At 42.4% G+C, this 22780-nt stretch overlaps 1 protein-coding gene across 3 annotated transcripts in view; it reads left to right on the plus strand.

Moving 5' to 3' along the window:
• NIPAL2 (NIPA like domain containing 2) overlaps window positions 1-22780 on the plus strand; it is an 85224-nt gene that overhangs the window by 26722 nt on the left and 35722 nt on the right. For 2 of the 3 annotated variants that reach the window (XM_074986886.1, XM_074986885.1), the window contains exons 2-5: window positions 1816-1884; window positions 5326-5497; window positions 19798-19857; window positions 22068-22189. In XM_074986886.1, coding sequence (XP_074842987.1) covers window positions 1816-1884; window positions 5326-5497; window positions 19798-19857; window positions 22068-22189 — 423 coding nt within the window. Of the gene's footprint in view, window positions 1-424; window positions 677-1815; window positions 1885-5325; window positions 5498-19797; window positions 19858-22067; window positions 22190-22780 lie in introns of those variants that run through there. The other variant, XM_074986887.1, reaches the window with a different exon arrangement.

Here is a 22780-nt window from a genome sequence, read left to right on the forward strand (position 1 = left end):
ACCCCAGGCTGGAGGGGAGGTTGGTGCCTATGCATACATCCACCCAAGCTGAAATAAAGTGTACACTGCCTTGCCTGCCCTTGATTGAACTGTGTTAGCTGGCATGCTAGCACCATGCTTAAATCCTAGACTGGACGAGGACCAAAGGGCTGTATAGATACCCTGGGGGAACCTTACTGAACTAAATTAAACTTTAGTATGATAAGTTTCATGTCCTTGGGGTCCACTAAAAATGCAGTCGTTTGTGTTTGTGTGCGAGTGTGTGTAACTGCTGTAGGAGGAGTGGGCAGGCCAATGCAATTCCTCCCGTGATCACCCTTTTTGAGGTTGTGCCCTGGGAAGAGGACCCAGTGACTTGACCGACTAGTTATTCATGGTCTCCTCTCATGTTCTGGCTGGATTCTCCAGAGACTAACAGACATTGAAAAGATTTGGAGATAAATAACTGACTCGGGGCTTTTGTTCTGGTCCAGCCAACTAGCAAACGCTCCGGTCCCATGGCAGGCCCAAGCCCTTAGCAAAGGGTTGGAAGGACTTTGGCCCCATGAGGCCTCATAAGTCTGTGTTCTAATGCTAAGCAAAGAGTGTGGTGAACTTGAAACCAAAGGAAAACCCCTTGCATAAGGTTTTAAAGGACAGCATCTGCCACAGCCCATGTTGGAGGGGGTGATACATGGTAAGTTTATTGTCAGGTGTAGGTTCTTATGTTATTGTTAATATATTTTCTCTCTAATGCGTTTTCCTTAAGAGTAAAATGGGCTTACTTTGGTAGAATTTTATGCTATTTTATAACTGTGAGCAACACCCATTATTAGTCTCTGAAGAAATAGTGAGCAGACCAGCTTAGGCAAACTGTCTTTTGGTGGGAATAACATAGTGCCAGCAAGGAACTGTTCAGCCTAGGAACACCCAACTCTGTCAACTGCTTGGAAGCCAGAAGTCTGAGAGTGAGGCTGCCGCTGAGCCATAGAGGGGTGAGGGAGTACAGATGCAGTTGCCCTAAACAGTGCTACATGGTACTAGAACATGGTTTCTACTTAGCCAAGACCACGTTGGATTATACCATGATGAGGACACAATTGTTATAACCTGGTGCACCCACACAGGTAACTTTGTATTGGAGATTGACCTTTGAGCTTGCTGAAGTAACATCCTAAATTCTTTTTTCCTGTAATAATGGGTGCCATCTTCCAATTTTTATTGTTCCAACTTTACATTGTTTGCAAATCTTATTGAAAAGCAGATATCCTATCTCAAACAGATTGTGATGAAATAAAGTACATTAATGAAATTGTCAGGATAACTGTATTCCTGGACACCTTTTGTTATACAGTGACTACATTGGCAGAACACAAATGATTGTGCTGTGGTGTGCGTTGTCTGATTGCTGTAAACTTAACTTCTAGACTCTCTAATAAAACTATTAAACGTTCATAGCTGTATAAAAATTCATACAGTATAACATTTTCTCAAATCCTATCAAGCTCTTTGTGGGTATAACACAATGTGTTCTGTTAACAGATAGTAAAAACACCTACTACAATGGAATAACCTTTCAATTTACAGTTGTTTACTTCTCAAGCCGCGGGCAAAATGCACCATCTTCACTATCCGTATGGCTATTCGTTTTGAGACATTCCTCATTGATTTACTTAGTGAGGCATGAATTCAATAACTGAAAAAGTCAATTTGCTTGGCTTTTTCTTCCTGATTTCTCCTTTCACTAAAGTGCTAGCAGGATCCTTCTGTTTTGTTATGCCTGTATAAATTCATAAGTAGCATTTTTTAAATTTTGTTTTTTATTTACATTTTCAGACTCAGCTCTTGGGTGTTTTGCTAGCAGTCATTGGAAACTTTCTAATAAGTATCTCTTTGAATATCCAGGTATGATATATTTTTCTAATTATTTGGATTTATTTAAATTTTAGTAAATGACGAATGTTTTATCTATTTAGTTAACACACACATTTATTTTAAAAACAATCTACTGAATTTTAGGAGCCTGCCCAACCCCGTAACTCTGTATTAGTCTGGTGGTTTTCAACATTTTCTGTTTTGCAATCCCATGTTGCAACAAAAGAAGGCTTTGGGATTCTGCCTTCCAACCAACCATATACTGTAAAGAGGGAAGCAGATCACTGTATTGCTGGACCTTTTCCTGACCTCAGTGGTGATTATGACTGACATCTTTAGTGCCAGTGTGTTTAGTGTATGCAAATTTTAAAGTGAAGATGCCCATAAATTATGGCCTCAATCCTGTTTAACAGAACTCCTCTTGTAAATAAATAAGCACTTTTTTACTTAAATATTTGCAAGACTGGGGCCAAAAGCAATTCTGACCAGCCTAGTTTCATTGTGCAAGCTGAAGGAAACACTAATATTAAATGGCATAAATGACAAAAGGCAAATTAAGATTCTGAATTTTCAGAGTTACGTTCAATAGTAATCCCTTGAATCCAGTTGGAATGTTGGCACAAATAAGTGTTATTAATATGAAATTTTAACATCTTGTCTGTTTCAATAGTTTGTTACTTGATACACAGTAGCTATTTTATTGTGATTTTTTAACATGAAAATGTTCCTTTAAATATTTTCAATAATGTTACCAATGAATGCTTACTGGCAGAATCCCTGTTTTCAGTTTCAAAGACTGAAGAGCAGAATAAAAGATTTCTCGCGAAATTACTTAGGTAACTTTGTATTAAGGCTTTTTAAAGACCTTTAGTATAAAACTGATTTTTGTTGTTAAGGATGCAATTACAAAGCCATCTCTGAGAATAATCTTACATGATTTTTCATGAAAATCAATGAAGTATAAAGTTCACTAGTATACCTTTTAATTCAATCTGGGAACTTTACCAGCTCACTCCTATTTTCTTAAGTGGATTTAATGCTCTTGAATTATCTGGATTGACAGTCCTAGAAGCAGATGTATTCTGTGTATTCTCAGGGTCCTGCAATTTATCATTGTTCTAAGATGTAGCCAGTGTCCCTCACTTTTGTGGTGGAGACTAGTTTCCTCTGACAGGGGCAGATCCAACTCCAGTGAAAAATGTCTCCTGTTGACAACAGTGGAAGTTGGATCAAGGCCAGGGTAAAGAGGTAGGTAATTCAGAGTCTATGTCCAAAGATTCGCTTAAAGTGGGTTTTGTAAGGTGGACCTTTGCTAGGAAGCACACTGAGAATACACAGACCTGCAAGCAGCCATTAACTTTTATTTATTAACAGCCTGGGTTGGATGTGAACTGAAGCATCTTCCTTTGTGTACAAGTTTAATGAAGGCTTATTCCCTCTCCCTATGGATAACCAATTGCAGCAGAAGCTTCTATTATCTCCCTTTTTAATGAACAAATTATTTGTTAAATTGTCACTTGACTTTCTTAAACTTCGATGTTTATTTTCCTATTAATGGGAAATAAGCCACATTTTGTCACTCTTCACTATCCCACCCACCAAACGAGTTTTCTTCTTTTCTTCTCCCTCCTTCTCCTTACAGATCACCCCCTAAAAAAACAGTCTGCAAACAAACCCACCAATGACAGTACACATTTGTGACTGTATTTCAGCTGCACTGGAAATGCTTTCAGAACCCCCCATGGGCAAATATATTTATATTTACATATCAAAATGTTTTGAGTTTAGATTTTTTTGCCAAAAAATTAAAATTTTCCACAAGGAAAAAGGCTTTTTTTCCAACTGGTTCTAGGTAGAACAGTAGTGCCAACTCTCTTGGCTATTACCTCTTACGCTATGCAGAAGGGCTGGTGAGAAATTTTGGCTTTGCAGTGCATATGGAGCACTTCGTTAGGCTAAAGCTCCCCCGTGGTAACTTCGAAGTAGTAAAGGGACTTTACTTCGAGGAGTAAAGGGACTTCGAAGTAGCTCAGGCACTTCAAAGTACCCACAGCTGACCTACGGCTACACACAAGCCGGCACTTCAAAGCTTGACACTTCGAAGTTGCCGGGAGGGAGATTTAGCCTAATGAAGTGCTGCATATGCACCGCAGCACTTCATTAGTAATCTCCCAACACCCTAATTACCATGTCCCTTTCAAAGTTGGGGCCTAGCTAGACACAGCCACAGAGTATTATTTATGTATGTATTTGTAGGCAACATAATATCCAGGATCCTTAGTCATAGACCAGAACTACTTTGTTAGATGATGTACAAACTCAGGATAAAAAAGTGGTCCCTTCTCCAAACAATTTATGATGTAAGTATAAGACAAGAGACAACAGATGAATACAGACAGATAGGAGGGTGCATGGAGACAGAGACAATATTAGGTAGGATGATCGGCAGGGTGTCTTGTACTGGCAAGATCAGCATAGTGAAAATTGCACATCAGCCTAATAATTCTACATTCTCGACTATCTCCTACTCACTCTCTTTAGTGATTTCAGTGCAGCTGGAACTGTATGTTAGAAGACCCAAATGACCGAGGGTATCAAAACATCCTGTCACAGCACAATTCTAGCTATAAAACTAAAAAGAAAACTGCTATTTGCGTGTGTTATGCTGTACTGTTGAAATAGAAATATGATTAAGACATTTGGGATATACAAACAGGTGTTCTTGCACAGAGACTAAACCAATCCGGATTATGCCTTACCATGCTCTGGAGGGTGTTTTTTTTGTGGGGTGGTGAGAGGAGTGGAAGGTTGTTGTATAGCAGGTGATCATGTCCCAAATTCTGCTTGCTTTACTGATGTGTGTAACCCTATTTAAGACGTGCGTATGTTAGGCATACAGAATTAGGCCCCTGTTTTATGGAAAAGGAACTCCAGTTCCTCCTGACACTAACCAAGCTTCATTATGCACTGTTTGATTCTTAAACTATCTTTGAGTCTGCTTTATGGATCAGCAAGAAGGGACACATTCCTTTCTGGGCAGCTTCACTTGGTTTGTGGCTTTAACTTCATACATTGGCATTGTCTCTAAGGCTACCCTAGAAGATCTTTTATTTTCCTTCCGGAAACCCCTTCTGAGATAAAATCAGAGGTTTGTAGTGCTTGCCACCAGGTAGTATATAATCTCAGAGTCCCCTGTTATTTATTCAGGTGGATTTATTTAGTAGGCTAGATTTTTTTCATCATTTCAAACCACGATATTTGGTTCAGGAAGCATCAAACCAAAGTGGGATTGTATTAGTACAAAGCACTGTGTCTGCAACATCAAACTGAAACTAATTGAGGGAAAAAAAGAGGAAATTTTGACGTATCTGGAATTTGAAGCTGACAGACCCCCTAATTACTCAAATTTCATTCTATGTATTAACACAATGAAAGCTTCTTTTTCATCTGTTCCTAATAATTAATTTCCAGAAATATGCTCATCTCCAACTGGCATGTCAAGAAGATCAAAAGCCCTATTACACAAGCAAGCTGTGGTGGTGTGGAATTAGCCTCATGGGGCTTGGAGAGCTGGGGAATGCTGCAGCTTATGGATTCGCTCCAGCCGCCCTTATAGCTCCATTAGGATGTGTATCTGTCATAGGTGAGCTGGTTTTCCATGTTTTATTAATGTAAATACTTCACTAAACAGTTGCTGGCGAGCAGCATAAGAAAAATACGAGAGAAACTGCAGAGAGAAGAGAGAATTTAAAGGGAAATAGTGTCATTACTGTCTGGAAGTGAATGAAATACAGTTAAATAGGATGATCATTCAGAATAAGCCCCCTATGCAATGCAAAGTATTCTGTGGCCATGTCTTCACTAAACCTTAAAGTCGATGGTAGATACATAATTCCAGCGGTAGCAGTTGCATAGCTGGAATTGACTTATCTACAATTGACTTAGCTGGCCATCCTCCCAGCGAGAGGTTGACAGGAGAAACTCTCCCACTGACCTCCCTTACTCTCACAATACTGAGGAGTACAGATGTCAGCAGTCGATCGGTGATAGTTTGATTTCATGCATCCCTATTAAGCATGCAAAATTGAACCCTGGAAGATCAACCCTGACTAGGTCGATCTTCCAGGTAGTGAAGACATACCCTATATTAAGCTATACCATAGGCTGGCTGGCTTAGTGGTCTGGGGTAATTCTGTGTAGAACTGCACTACAGTCAGCGTTGGTAATAGAAGCACCCCACGTTGGAGCCTGAGCCAAGGCCTATTAACATCAACAGAAGTTCCTTTGACTTCAGTGAGCTTTGGATTCAGCCTTTTGTGCTTAAATACTTTTCTCTATGGCTAGGATTACTCTGTAGCCCTATCTTGAAAGAACTTACACAATTTGCCTTGTGTAAGTTATTTCAAGGTAACCTATTTCAAACTTCATTGCCGGCTGAATGAGGGGCACTGGAAATGAAACACAGCTCTCAAAATAGCCCTGCTGTTTCAAAGATGGAGTTTGGCCATGGGGTTTCTGTTTCGAGATACAGACATATCTCAAAATAGAAACCTCAGTGTAACCATAGCCTAACCGTCTTATACAACTGCCTCTCCCCATGATGTCAGGTGGCTTTCCTCTCCTGTCTCTTGCCCGTCACCATCTCCCAGCAGACTTATACTTGGACTCCGCACAGAGCCTTTCTGGCACTCCCTTCTACTTCTGCTCTATGCGCTACTGTTGCCTCCCCAAGCACAGCTGGACGATGAAGTTCAAACAGTGCTGAGTGGCAATTCTGAGCCCTTGCACCGCAGTGAACACCGTGTTGTGCTTCGTGTTAGATTAGCATCTTTGGTTCTGTCTTCTGGAAAATTTATTAAGTGTATAAACTGTTACATCTTCTGGTGGGAGGTCTGTGTGACTAGAAAGGGCTACAAAATTCCAGAAACCTCCACTTTGTTCTGGGACACTACTAACGCTGCCATCTTGTGCTTGCATAGGATAAATGGACAGACCTTTCAAATAAGTTTTATTATGTCTTATTTTCTTATCTGAAACTTTTTATTATTAAGGCATTTAAGATCCCTGTCACTAGAGGACCAGATGTTTTATGATTTCAGTTATGGTAGTGGTATTTCATTATATTCTGTTTCTTCTTTGCTGAGAAACTTTATTTTTCAACAGTTTTGTATCATCTGTACCAGTGGAAATTGCAGTTGGTGGGATAGCGTAGCACAGAAGCTGTAGGAATTCACTGATGCAGCTGCATCCCTTAACAACGTTGCTTCACATCCAAAACTGACACATGCCTTGATCCAGCTGTCTCAGGATGGTCTGTGATACAGTGGAGTCCATCTTGACACCACAAACAGCATGTATTTCATAGTCTAACTCAGGGTTTCCCAGGAACCCGTTTTTTTTTTCAGTACCTTTTTTTGTGGCCCAAAAATATAAATGCATGTAAAAAAATCAATGAATGAAAAATGAATAAATTTTCACTGTTTATTATTTATGCACAATAATAATAGTACATAATAATATAAATCTTGATATAAAATACTTAAGTGCCTAACTTATTATTATTACCTTAATTACAACGGAAAATATGAAATGTACCAAATTAATAGGATTGTGTGCAATAATTTGTATATTTTCTAAGGACTGGTTCCTGCCCCCCCAAGGACCTGGTACTGGGCTGTGTACCACACTTTGGGCAACGCTGGTCTAACTCTTTCTTTCAGTTGTCCTCATGGAATCAGCACTTCCAAAATGATGCTGTATGCTGGAGGCCTTCTTCAGGAAGGCTCAGTTCTTTTCTCTTCAGCTTTCTTGGTTATAGTGGAAAGTTATATTTGCGTGTATCTGTGTGTGTGTGCGCGTGCGCGCACACTGGCATGTGAAAGAAGGGAAGGTGCAGGCAGTGTACTGTGCCCTTTAACATTAAAATGTTCCTTACGTTTTGGCATCCAATCAAACTGTGCGTAAGAACGTACAGTCCTTAGTCCAAACAATATGTAGGACTGACCCATATATATGTGCTTTGTAGTGTCAATCACGGTAACTTTTGCAGTTGCAAGTCTCGCTGCATTAAGGAAGCGTAGTTCAGATAAAAATCAATATTTGAAATCTACCTCGTCACTTGTTAGATTTTTTTTAAGTATTTTTTTAAATTTTTCATGTCCTCGTTCTTCTTTGCATTGCATTGTCGTTTTGCACTTTATTCAATTTGGATAGCAAAAGTAAATCTGGTCAGTTTGTTTCACTTCCTTTGTATCTTTCACTCCAGCTACCTTTGCAGGGAAATGTCTTTATTACACAATCTGTCTCTATTGCTTCTCCTGCTACACCTGCTCCCAAAAATCATGTAAAAGATTTCCATAAACATTACATTATTCTTGCTGCACTGCCTCCCGCTCTTTTTAACTGAACCAAAATTTGGTTTTAAAATATGTATATCCCCAGCCTTGTATGCAGGAATTTCTGGCAGGGAGTGCTTTTCTGTAAATAAAGACCACCCCCGCACACAGCAGGCCCTGCCCTTCTCCCCCCACTCTCAGCTCTCCAGCTAGGCCTGCTCCACGCCCCCCTCAGCTACCCCTAGTTTGGCCCCCTCCCACGTCCTGCTAGGCCTGAAAAGCCCCCTATCCTCTGCTTGGCCCAGTGACCTCCAACCCCACCCCCCTCAGACTGAACCCCCCTCATAAGGGCCTAACATTCTCCCCACCTGCTGAAACATCCCCCTCTTGCTGGGCCCAAACATCCCAGCCCTGCTCAGACTGAACCCCGCCACAAAGCCCCCTCATCCTCCTGCTTGGCCTGAATGCCCACCCTAGCCCTACACTTGGCTCAAGGACCACCCTTCCCCACCCCAGCTCGTCCTGAAGATCGCATTTCCCGCCAATCCCAGGGGCAGAAGCCAGGCAGTATCAGCAGCAGCTGCAAGGGATCACCTCCCTGCACCCTTCCCACCCAGCACTCACCACGTGGAGCTCTGCCATGGCTTTCTGACCCACTTCCCTCAGCCATCAGGAGTGCCCCATGGTGAGTCCGGGAAGAGGAGAGGGAGGGAGGCCACAAAGCGGTCTCCTGAGGTTACTGGTGCCCCCTGCCCTGGTAATTCCCAGCCAGGGGAGGGACCAGAAGTCAGGGTGGGGACAGAGCACAGAAGGGGCAGGACAGGCCACTGGTGGGGTACATTCTCACCCTTCGCGCGCACACCCATGGGAAAGGGCCTAATCCTTTCAACACTTTTCCGTAACCCCCCAACTTACGTGTAGGTTGCGTTCCCCGGCAGCCATATATCAGGCAAATTTTGTGCAAGTCGGGGGAGCCAGGAAACTGACCAGTGCTCCTGCACTAGTCAATGTCCTGGCTCCCAGGAGTGGTGGGAAGCTGGGACCCAGGTGGCAGCCTGGCTCCCAGCTCCCCTCCTTGTGGGAGCTGGCAGTGGAGGGGAGCCAGGAAACTGACCCGCGCAGGAGTCAGCAAACAGAGGGAAGCCAGGAGCTGCCTGGTGCCCAGCTCCCTGCCATTCAAGTTTTCAATTTACATTAATCCAAGTAACGCGCAAATCGAAATGACATAAAGAGGGGTTTTCCTGTGTATTTGTTTCACTTCTACCCACTCAAATTACCATTTTCTTAAGTAACATAGAACTATGAAATTATTTATTGTCCAGCAAACACATTCATGTAGCATTACTGAACCTCTACCTGTTTCTCCATAACTTAGCTTGAGCCCAAGGAATTTAGTTCAGAAACCTCTCAACAATGTTTAAGAAGGGGAAGTAAACTGCAAATGTCAAGAAAGAAGAAATAAACTACCAAGAATCAGTGTGCTGATGAAATCATTGCCTCCAGTAATGTTTTCTGTCACTTGATGACTTCTGATTGAAACTACTGCCATGGTAACTATTTTGTGAATTTCAGGACCTACTTTCAAGTCAAATATCACCTTCTGCTAGTAACTGGGCAAAAGTAACTTAAGAAGACAGTCTTCCAATTGAACAAATATTTTTCTCATTAAACTTCAGCTAGTTTGGAGGGGGTCATACATGAGTTGGTTTCACTTTTGCACTGAAATTGAATGTGCTGCTCTCTATAGGTTATAGTTAAGGTTGAGAAACGCTCCAAATAATTTCCCAAGTTTATTGGAACAGAGAACCTTAACTCTGCTCTTCATGTGTAGGTTTTTTTTTTTAAATATCATCCCTCTCATGAATCTAGAAAATAAAAGAATCTGGCACTTCTTATATTCTTACAGTATGTATAACAGACCTGCACCTAGGACTAGGTTTGATGTGTGCCACCACGTTGTACTTTGTTTCACATTAAAGTGAAAACTGTGCACGATCTTAGAGTTGGTGACATTAGTGAGGGTTTTGTTTTGTTTTTGTGGGGCACCCGGCCCTGAGAAGGTATGGGCCAGGATTTGACCCTGTAATAATTTTTTTTAATAAATTCAATCCAAGATCAGACCACATTTTTGAGTGGCACAGTGGGAATAGTCTTTGAACAGTTGCAATGATGTGAGCTATTACATCTGTTCAGGATTTTAAATAGTTTGAACAGACAGCTGTTCTCTTCTCTCAGGAAAGAGAACAGGACATTTCAAATATGTTTTTAAAAATAAATCTTAAAATAGCTTTTTATGTTTTTGAAGCTTGTGTTTCAAATGGGGGGGACGCTTTTTCTTCTCCCTTTCTGCTTGAAAATGTGGTCAGAAATAAGGAAAGGGCTGTGACAGTCAGAAGCTATCTTTTAGAGAGTTCTTATCACTATGAAAAATGGGTTTTACATAATCCAGTAAGGTTGGCATTGGTGAGGTGCTTTTGTATTTTCATATATCCATTCCAAATGGCTTTGGGTCAAGAACTTAATTCTGCTGCTTTAAAGATGGTGTCATTCAAAATAAGTTCTTTAGGGAACAGGTTCTCAGAATTTTTCATGGACTAAGAACATTGTCTCTCATGGTCCAACTCTTCTCCCTTTCATTATTATATAACGTCCTTGTGCTCACTGAGGACCTGCAGTTCTGAGAACTCAGCTAAGAGCAGCCCTGGGATAGTCACCAGAGAGTCTTATTTCAGAAAAAAAAATTATAAATAATTTATCCTTCTCATTCTACAAGGACACATAGCGGAATACGATGGCTTTGTGTGTCATCCCCTTTCTTGTTTGTTTGCTTGCATGCCTGCTCGCAGAGGGAGTCCCCATTGCACCTCTCCCACTTATCTGTTGTTTTGCATATCCGTTGTCATCAGTAGAGGAAAGTGTTTTGGTTCACATTGGTGCCAGTCTGCAAAGCCGTCGTTTGCAGCGCTGTACTGTAAGTTGCACATGAGAGCTACGTGGATCGGGACCGTTCTGAATCAGACCATGTTCACCTACTATATAGTACTGAACTTGTGCTCACCAGCAGCCCCCAGGGTCACTGAGCAACACCTTCCCCCTTCCTCCCAGTGCCTTCTGCCTGCCACAATCAGCTGTTCAGCAGCATGCAGGAGCTGCATTGCGGGAGAGGGTAGTGGTGCTGGAACTCTTTAGTGGAGATGCTGAAAGACAGCCCTTTCCCTCTATGCACTGCGTGCCAGCTGTGTCCAGGAGCAGTGCCTTGTCTCTGGGGGTGGGGGTGGGGAGGCAACCCAAAGAAGAAGGGGGAAAAAGGCTGGGGATGCAGGGCCAGTAGTGGAGTGCCAGGCATGGGGCCTGCCACTGGTACTCTGCCTGAGCGGCCAGTACCAGTGTTCTGGCTACAGAAGTAGTAGCCAGGACCCTGGGAGCAGGGTCCAGTGATGCAGGGCTTGGTGTGGGGCCCTGAGTGTAGGACAAGTAGACAGAGAGCTGTCCAGCTCCCCTAGAGCAGACCCCTGGGTGCAGGGCCCCAGACACAAGGCCGGCGCCTGGGAAGCAAGGCTGGCAACTGGGACCAGAGCACCAAGCGGTTGTGGATTTAACATTGGGCTAATTGTTCTCTGGCACCAGACCCAAGCTCAGAAGGGCCCTGTTTCTCTCCCTTTCTCCCTGCTGTGCTGTGCTGTGCAGTGGGAGCCTGATGGGTGCCCAAGGTATTCTGGGAGCTGTAGTTCCTTGGCCAGCTCCTTGCCTAGAGAGGTGGCCCTGGAGCAGGGAAGGAATTACATTTCCCATTATGCCATGGGCCACTAGTGACAGGAAAGGAAGGGAGGGGAAGTGGCGGCCGTTGTGAACCATGCTCCGCAGCTTGCTGTGTATGGGCTGTTGGAACAGGGTGGTGCTGTGAATGGAGAATATTGTGCACAGGGGAGTAGGCAGCCTTGGCCCCGCTCTGACCCGCAGAAGCATTCTCCACACTGGATTAGGGGTGCTAGTGGCTTCAGTTTACTGCCCCCAAAGAAGGAACTGGGTGGACTGAATGGACAATGCACCTTTGTCTAAAGCCTAGCAAGGGAGGTATGTGGATCCCACCAGGAGGGTTAATCTGATGACTGAAGGAGGGACAGTGCTGTTGAAGAGCCTGGGCAGCTTGAGGTGCAATACCAGGCACGTGGGAGGGTTTGACTCTTTCCATAGCAATGGAAGCAGAAATGGGCTTTTCCTTGCCAGATTTCTCCAATGCTCAGAAAGGGAATGGAGCACTGGCCTTCCTCCTTTGGACAGAAGTGCCCATGTTTAATACGGGCTGCTGTAACATTGCTTCTCCAGAGTCAAATCCTGATTTTTTTTTTCATCTTTTAAAAAGAAGACAGTAATATTGCACTGGTGGTTTCCCCATAGAAACAGAGAATGAAACGAAAGAACCACAAAGGCACCTCAACTTTGCCTCGTTATGTGGAACAGGCGTACAATATCAAAACAAACAAGCAGTCATGTAGCACTTTAAAGACTAACGAAATTATTTATTAGGTGATGAGCTTTCATGGGACAGACCCACTTCCTCAGATCATAGCCTGGGTCTGTCTGATGAAAGCTCATCACCTAATAAATTATTTTGTTAGTCTTTAAAGTGCTACGTGACTGCTTGTTTGTTTTTGATGGAATACAAACTAACACGGCTATCTCTCTGTTACTAGCTGCACAATATGGATCCAGATATCCTCCAGTCACACAACCTGAAAATGACGCCCCTTTACTGAGTGCTGCACTAGGGGTTTGTCTGAACTGGTCAGGTTGCTGCTGGCTGTGGAACTTTACTGAGCTGAGACCAGCACCACACACAGTAGCTGGTGAAATAGGGTGATCCTAGGGACAGGATTACAGAAGGCCTGAATAAGGAGGGAAATAATTCTGTGGGGAGTTTCCCCTATGAAACTTCTGCTCACTGTGGACACTGTTAAACCCCCATGGTTGTACAGCTCCATGAGAAACGTTGGGGGGCTGAGGAAGCTGTGTGCAGCAGCACATACAGTCTTGCAGATGTGTGGCTGAAAATGAAAAATGTCTCTAAGGCTCACTACTGGGCGCACTGCAGCCCTACCACACCAGACCCAGGCTCTGAAGGGGCTGATAATTACTGTCTGAAGACCCACAAATATATTTGGCTCCAGGGCCCACAAAATGTTGTTTTGGCCCTCGCCCCAGGCTTAGAGTTGTGGGCAGGGCCAGAGCCTGGTGAGCAGGATCCAAGGCCTGGATGCAGGGCTGGGGAGTGGAGTCCTGGGTACAGGGCACATGCGTGGGCCTACTGGGGGTGGAGGCCTTGGTGCAAGACGAGTGGCCCCATGGAAAACCTGGAGGTACCGCATCACCCACACCTCTAGTTCTCATGTCTGTGGGAGGAGGAGGAGCGGGGTACAGGCGTAATTGGAGATGCTGGTTAGGAAGCGACAGGGCAGGAGTGGAGGACAGCAGGAGGACATGGGGTGGCCAGTAGTACAGTACTGTACAGGGAGGTCCCCAGTACATGTAATTTCAGTGTGCATCATGCTTTTCAAGAACACAATCCCAGTGTTTTCTGGGGACCTTATGTAATTCAGCATCTTGAATTGACTAAAATATACAGTTTATAACAGTTGCTAGCAGCCTCCAATATTTTAGTTACTGATAGTGGAAGAAAAAGCTAGGCGTGCAAAAGACCTTCTTCTGACCTCTTGTCCACCATCTTTCCCTTTCTGCCTCTGCCACTTGGCACAGTACATTTTCAGTATGTGATGGATAGGGAAAGGTCACTGTTCTTTTTTGTAATTCTGCCCTTTCCTGTGCAATATCTAAAGTCCGTGCTTAATGAAAAGATTTAGGACTTATTCAAAAGGTTGAATAAAACCAAAAGTTATGTTTTCATCCTTGAGGAACAACAAAAATAAAGAAAGTTGGTTCCTCTGTGGTGTGAGAACCTGAAGACAGCTGCTGTAAATTATCACAATTCCATTGACTTCAGTGTGATTATGACAAGTTACATTAGCTGAGGTTTTGCCTCTTGAGATTTAAATTGATAGTGTGGGTTTCCATTGCCCAATTGGAGAAAGGTACAAAAGTTAAACAAAAGGGCTTCTTGCCAGATAAACACGCTTTTACATTTAATCTAAATTGTTGTTAGTCACATAACTTAAAACTGTAGGTTTTGCAATGTCCCATTACTTAACGAATCTGATCTTACATTTGCTCTAACCGGGCTTAATAGACAGAGAGTATGAGTCAGTACTTCAGTTCTGTATCACACATTGCTAGAAAAATATTGACAAGTGGGAGAGAGTTCACGGCAAAGCAACAAAAGCAGTGTGTGGGTGTGTGTGATCTATTTAAAAAATAAATAAAAGAGCTAGTCTAAGGTATGTAAAAGAATCTGGAAAGACAATGTACAAATGTTTAAAAGTTATAAACATAAAGAAGAGAGATATTATTTAGGGTAGTAAATGGTAATATCAATAGGAGTAAAGGGATGACCTTAAGAAAAGGATAAGATTAATAAATGAGAAACAGCCTAACAGTGTGGCATAGTTTTGGAAATCTCATCACTTGGATTTTTTTAAAGTTAGATTGGTCTAAACACTAGAAGAGGTGCTGCAGGAATCAACCCTGCATGGACTGAGGAATGGATGGGACATTCTAATGTGTTTTCTGCCACTGACTTCTGCAGTTCTGTATTATTCTTTTTGAAAAATAAAACTACACCAAATCTAATTACATTCTTCATATCGGTGAAATGACAGTTGTTTTTCGATTGCTGCTCAGACTATCAATTGTTTGCTAGTAATAGATGGCAAATTTAAAATTATTCTCCATTTCTACTTGTGCTGCAAAAGGCGTATAATAGAAGATAATCAGACACAGAAAAGCAAGCAAATAACCTTTTCCTGGTTAAATGTCTAAGGGCTCATCTCATCTTCACTCTACCCAGGATTGACACTTTGGCGATTGATCCACTGGGGGTCTAGTGAACTCACTAAATCGACTGCCCGTCACTCTGCCACTGACTCTGGTATTCCACCAGAACAAAATGAGTAAGGGAGTCAATGGGAGAGTCTTTCCCGTTGACTCAGTTTGCTGAACCCAGTGGTAAGTAGATCTAAGCTGTAATGACTTGAATTACAATACTAATGTAACTCAAATTGCATAGCTTAGATCAACTTTTCCCAGTAGTGTAGACCTGTCCTTATTGTACATGATAAAGTGTCCTCCAAACATTTATTTCAGGGAGTTGGAATTTGGATGCCATAACTAGTACAAAACATCCCATATTATGTTAATGCACGAGAAGGCAAGGGTATTTCAACAGAACAATTTAAGCCCCTGAATTAAGATTCCTTTTTCTTTTGTATGCAGCAGCTTTGTCCAGCATGACTCTAATACTGCAGCAAATCGTAAGTTTTACAGTACAGTAGCAACACTGGTTTTGAAGACTTAGTCTTGGGTTTGTTAAGGCTTCAGAAAGGAGCCATATTTTTCATAGGGCCTATCTTCTCCATTGTATATCCAGCTCCTACTAATGTCTAACCCAGGGAAGAATGGAACTCAAAAACTCCTTTAGATTTTTTTTTTTTTAAATCAATAAGATCTTTCTCTGTCCAGGCCAGATTCTACTCAGTGCTGAGCATTACGACAAAGTCTTCAGAAGTTTCTAAGGGGTACAGAAGGTGTGATTGCAGTATGTGTTGGTGTACCCAAGCTAGCTTGCGTTTAGTTGGATCAAAACTAGCTTATATAACAAGAGCTGTGCCATTGTGGCAGTGGGGATGGCAGCTGCTCAGTTACATACCCACTATTGAGACCATACTGCCTCAGCTCCCTTGTTATGTGTATTTGAGTTAGTTAGAGCAGAGCAAGCCCGGGTACAGTTCCATGTGCTGCAGTCACCCTCCTGGCTGCGTGTAGACGTACCCTCAGTGACTAGAAACTTTTTGCAAAAAAGCTGGAGTTTTCACAATCCCGTGACCCCTGGAGGGGTGGCTTTAAGAAAAGCGCATGATTTTATAATGCTCATGATAAAATTGCAAGAGCTAACAATGCTGCTTCTGAGTGGTCCCACTGATGTCAGTAGGAGTGCTTCTGTATATAAAGTTGCTCATGTGTATTTGAAGAATCAGGGTCTAACATTTATTATCCTCTGCTGGTGTTGGTGAATCCTCCCTTCCCCATTCACTTCCACTGGAATTGAGGACGCTTAGCATCTTCCAAGAAGTACTCAGTGCCTTCCAAGGGGTAGGTGACAAATCTTTTGGTTTTTTCATGTAACATATTTGTTTTATAGCCAGATCACAGCATAGTAGGTATTGATCTTGGTCTGTGCCTCAGTATCATGGTAATCAGAGACTTGCCTGCATAAACGTCCATGAGCTGCACTGGCACTAGAGTTTCAGTGGTGGATTTCATCATCAGTGTCAGTGTTGCTGGACAGAGCTTCCCAAATAGGGGAAGCTGTTGACATTTTCCTGGAGTCATATAAAAGACCTGGTGAAATTCCACCAAAGGTACCTGAGTAGACTATTGGTCATTACATGGCAGGACAGATGGACCAACATTATCCTCCTTGCAGAGGCTGCTTCCTGCAGCATCAAGGGAACAATCATCTACAGACAGCTATGATGGTCTGAGCATGTTGTCAGGGACCCTGACACACACATGCCAAAGCAGATTCTCTACACTCAGCAGAGGAGCAGAGAGAGGTCTCATGGTGGGCAGAGGAAGGACTGCAGAGGCATCCTTAAGAACACTTTGCTAAACACTTGATAAAGTGTGACATTGACGCTGGCACCTGGGAGAGGCAGGCGGAGGATCGGGTAAGCTGGAGAACCACCATCAAGAACGGTGCTTGAGATTTTGAGATCAAGCATTGTCTCTGTAAAGAAGACCAGAGAGCCCAATGTAAGTCTGGGCACGTGTTGATGCCAATGGAAATAGCACCACTGCTAGAGTGTTTCTTGCCAGAATTGGCCTAATTTCTCACCTTCGCACTCATCAGTTATATGAGTCCCAGGGGAAATTTTACTCAACATGAGAGATCCGAGAGAGAGATTTTGTATGTCAAGATCACAGGCTCAAAAGACCCCTTGTATTACTGAAGCATCAGTTCATTAAGCAACGGGTCTTTGTTGTTATAGCAACTGTCTAGGTAGATGGCCAGATAAGAAATTTGAAACAGCTGTGATTGTGGGGAGAGAAAGAGAGGAGCAATTCAGTTTCTGGGGGTGGGGAGGTGGGGGCATCCTCCCATGTTGTTTTTTCCAGATTTTTTTGTGTGGAGAGCGGGGGAGGTTAGTTGGTTGGCTCTGGTTTTGCAAGGTGTTGCTTGGATACCAAAGTGCTTTTGTTCAGCAAAGATGTCATCCTAATGTTGTGCAAAGCAAACATAAGCAGTTACATAGGTATCCTTTCAAGATGCATTTTCAGAAATCGTTTCTTTTACCATTATTAGTGGCTTGCCAATAACCTTCCATGCCATTTACCTTTGAAGTGTTTAAAAAAATGTTGGGAGACTTTCCACGAAATGGGCAAGTTGAGAGGAGCTGGTGAATGCTGATTGGTCTATCTCCTGATTTTTTTTTCCCATGAATATTTTACAACTCAAGAATTTGGTTACACCTTCTTTGTCATGCATGTGGATATCTACCGTGCATCAGGCTGGATATTTTTTTCCTTCTGTGTTTGAGCATATGCAGACATCACATTTTGCAACCATTAGGACAAGGCTGAGCAAACATTTTACATGAGGCCCCACTTTTCACCCCTGCAATTATCATGGCCCCTCCTCCAACCTGCCTAATGTAATCCAAACCGATGGAAATTTTGGTTATGTTCATATGGGGGGGGAGAACCTTTGTCACGTCTAAGAAAGTAAGTGTAGAATGTAAAAACTTTATTGCTTGGTATGTAAATGTGAATATACATACATAAAAACCAGTAACATATTTTAACCTTTTTAATGAGCTGGATGATCCTGAAACCCAGCAGTCAATTGTGCTGAGCCCCCCTTATGAAATTTCATGCCACCCCCAAGGGGCCCCGCCCCCCACTGTATGCACCCCTGCATTAGGACAAGCATTAGAGCAAAGCCACTAACAACATTTTGCATTCCTTTAGCCAAAGATTTTGCAGTGTTTTGTCAGTGCTCAAAACTTACTTGGCATATCGGCACAGGAGATTGGTTTTGTCTTCCATGAACTGGAGATACTGAGGCAAGGAAATCAGCAATGAGAGGTTAACTGATTTGTCCAAGGTCAGACATGAAGTTTATGGCATAGCCAGGAATAGAGCCCAGGTCTCTTGAATCAGAATCCTGTGCTCTAGGCACAAGGTCATTCTTCCATCCCTTCCCTCTGTAATCATTCTTGGAATATCTCCATGTGCTCAGCTGTCTCTGCCTTGCATCAGCTCTGCCTACTTCTCTCCTCAAGTTTCTGTCTATTCTTTCTCTTAAATGAGAAGTTTCCATTAAGTTCTCCCCTCCATAGGCCCTCTCGCCAACTGTAGACGAGAATAGAACCCCACTTCCTGTGGGTGTCAACAATTTTGTGCTTTTCCTAACCTTGACTCATCCAGTCCCTATTTGACTTCCCAATGGGTCCATTCGGGATTCTTTGCCAGAAAGTCTCCTCCCTCAGGCTCTGCTGCTGCTCTGAACAGCTCACCCACTGCCACTTCCCCAGATGAAGCAGGGCTGGGAGCAGGCATTGAGGGTAGAGGGATGAAACGGGAGCGCTGGCCAAGGAAAGGAGCTGGTTGTCAGAACAAAAAGGATGTGGCTTGCAATGAGTTGTGACTGACTTCTCCCAGTACTCCTGACTTTGCCATCCTCACAGAAGCCTTAAGACTCTCTTTCCTACTCGTCACAGGAGCTTTAAAAAGCACCTAGTTCTGAAGGCATATTCCATGTTTAATTTTAAAATGTTAGCAATCACAACCAGGTTCGTAGTTGGTAGTGCAAATCAGAAACTTGTCTTAGTTTGCATGTGTATATAATGACTTTCATCCACAGATTTCAAGGTACTTCTGCAATTGTATACCTTTAGGAAGTATCATACCTCTGTGGAGATGAATAAACAGGCCCAGAGAGATACAGAGTCATGCATGGCTATGAAAAGGGCACAGCTGGGCCCAGAACCTAAGAACTGGTTTATATTCAGTTTTGTGGCTGCTTTATTTTTTTTCTGATGAATAAGTTGTAGTGATATTACGTAAGCAAAGTCCACACAGGGCAGGGAGTGGGGGTGGGGGTGGGGGAAGGTTGCAGTTCTTGAACTGCATCTGTTTAAATGGATACCATTCAAATGGTACAAAAAACTGCAGTAGACCAACCCTAAAGACTGAATTCAGCTTTCGGTTACACCCAAACAAAAATGGAGGCTCTTCTAAAGTCAGTGGTGTTAATCTGAACTTCCTTGTCTCCAGAATCCCATATTCTCAGTGTCTTGATCATACTACAACAGCACTGAACTTCTGGGTCTGCAGGAAAAAGCATGCTGCAGCTATCATGGCAGTTAGGATGTGTTTTGTGGCTGGCTCATCCTATTTTAATACAGTGCTGTATAAATAAACATTTTTTTTTCCCTAGGTAGTGCGTTTATTTCTGTCTTATTCTTAAAAGAAGTGATGAGGGCCGGCGATATATTAGGTAAGTCACACACGTGTGTAGGTCCATATTCTTAGAAAGTTGGAACTCTCAAATGCAAACTCCCCACTCTTGCCCCAGCAAATGCATAAAGGCCTATACTTTAAAAATTGGGCCCATGTCACAATCGGAAGGAAAACCGTATTTGCATATGAAATTAGACAGTGATCCAAAATCCTCTACCCTTAGGACTATAATTGAGTGTTTACATATGGTAGAAATTATTTACTGAAGTTCACTCTTTCAGGGCATGTTTTTAACTTTGATATTTTCTGAACATGAGGCAAATTCAGTAAAAACCTCTATATGATGAACTGTTCTTTCAGATTAAAGGAGTTATTCTACCGTGTAGGTATTACACAAAAATTAAATCATCATTTAAAAAACGACACCTATATACTCTTATACTAACTTAGTCATTCCAAACAACAGCTCAGCTAATCATGCTGTCAAATGTCTTATTGGGGAACCTGGTCTTTGTTGTGAATGCCATGGGCTTTCTGGCTGCATCAAAGATTTTAGTTGTGTTTCAAAACTGACTTGCTCTGCATTCTTCTTTTATAGCCTTGAAGGAATTGAGCATTTTAGCAGAGAGGCAACCACATTTTGGTTTTTGCTTTTTAAACCATGCTTTCCCAGTTGAATTACCCAAGTGAACGGTGCCCTTGATATTGTGGGGACATATAACTCAGGTGGCATGCTGAGCAGGATTTTGTCCATAGTGTGATAACAATAGCACAGCTGTTGTTGTGCACATTTTGGAGAAAGAGGTTCAGTGTTGCTCCAACAACCATAATATTTACTTAGGTTTTGGATCCTAATCTTCCAACTCAACTGATACACTGAGATTGCTTCCCTCAACTGATCATTGCCGTATACTTGCACATTGCTTTTACTAGCATTCAGCACTGATTTATTTTATTTCTGTTAGTTTGACTTTGCAGGAAGGATTTAACAATGTTGCTGCATTCCATAGGAATGAGCTGTGTAATGGGAAATATGGTGATGTTTTGGCAGGCACATAAATTTAGAACAGTTCTGCTTTTCCAAAGAAACCCCCATGCTGTAGCAGTGCCAGCAATGTCCTGCCGATGTGCTTTGTTTTGTATTTTTAAACCTCATGTTCCATATTGATTTACTGGTTCCCAAGAATGTGTAATGACAACTTAAAAACAACTACATTGGTTTAGGTAAGAGAGAGCTAGTCAATATTGCTTCTGAGCTCAGTAATCAGCCTAGTTACTTCTAAGTCTCCCCAGGAACATCTGTGTTTGTCAGTTGGCTGTCTGTCCACAGGGCAGAAGTTCCAGACTTTTATTAAAAACACAGTAATACAATTTTGACCTTGAAAAGGGGCCTCCACAATCAGATAGCTGAGTAACCTCTTGCAAATCATCTCTGCCCTGTTATGAAACAGATCTGTGAGGATGGTAGGGCATGGCAAAAGGTTTTGCTCCATGTCAGCTTCATGCTTAACTACGGCGTTGCTTTTGTAGGTATTGAATCTCTAGGCTGGAATCTCTACTACAGCAGAAAGTTGACTTAAGCTACACAACTCCCACTGTGTGAATAACGTAGCTGAAGTCAGTGTCCTTTAAGTCGAGTTACTGCGAGATCTGCACCATGGGGGATGGATGGGAGAAACTGTCCAGCAGACTTCCCGTACTCTTCTCGTCCAGGGTAGATGGGTAGGGTCAATGGCAGACTGCTCTGCAGTCTATTTGGCAGGTCTTCACTAGGCCTGCTAAATCAAGAGTCAGGGATTGATCAGAGAGCCTTGATCAGAACTGTAGTATAGATGTAGCTACTTTGACTTCAGAAGAGGTACGTTAATTTACACTGACTGAGAATCTCCCCTGCCTCAATAAACAGCATGTTCTTTTAACTGACACTCATTTGTGACATGGTCATGATTAACAGAAATAAGGGATTCTCCATTGTCTGGCATTTGCTTTTAAAGCCAAGCATGTTTTTAAATATTTTGCTGAACCAGGGTCCTATTTCAGAAAACTACAGAAAAGTGCTGATAATGCTTCTTTACATTTCTGAAGGAGTTTTCCAGAATTCTTCTAGATTTTATTTGAAAACTATATATATTGTATATCTGATTAAGGGGACTTAACTTCATGCTGGAAGCTACTTTCAAAGGGGCTTGAAGGGTAAATTAGAGAAAAAATATGCTATGTAAAAGCAACGTTTGTTTCTATTTAAAGGTGGAACCCTGGCAATTGCAGGAACATATTTGTTGGTAACATTTGCTCCACATGTAACCCAGGAGCTCACGGCAACTAAAATACAGAATTATTTAGTTAGCTGGCAGTTTCTGGTCTATGTGGTAAGTTTCTTGTTTATGATTCTCTGTAAATCAAAATATCTTGATTTTTTGCATCACAAGTCACAATGTCAAACAGCTGCCCCTGAAACAAATTGTTCCCAGTGCCCTGACCTTAGGCATGTGCTGCAGATCAGCTCCTCGAGTGCTTTTCTCCTCTCCGTCCCTTGGGTCCAACAGAGCCTGAAATCTGTTGAACTCCAGCAAAGCAGAGAGTAGGTTGAAAAAAGGGTGGGAATTTGCACTGAGAGAATTTAAAATGTAGTGGCTTGGGAGGAGTAATTATTGGCACTGGTTGCATGTGATTTAAATGCATGTATTCCACATTTTCTGTACAGGCATCTAAATGTATTGATTTATTTAGGAACTGAAATACTAACGGTTTTGGGGCTCAATTTCTTCTTTGTGTAGATGGCACAGTTGTGTTCCATGTGTTGCCTATCCTACTCAAACTGCTCCTTATTATACTGATTGACTGAGTGAATGACCTTTGCCATTAATCAACATATGAACTTCAATTCAAATAACAAAATGCCACTTGATTAGAGCTTCTATATACAAACCTTTGATGCATTCTAATGAGCTCATCCCACA

The sequence above is a fragment of the Carettochelys insculpta genome, chromosome 2 (genome assembly GCF_033958435.1).
Source record: "Carettochelys insculpta isolate YL-2023 chromosome 2, ASM3395843v1, whole genome shotgun sequence".
Lineage (NCBI taxonomy): Eukaryota > Metazoa > Chordata > Testudines > Carettochelyidae > Carettochelys > Carettochelys insculpta.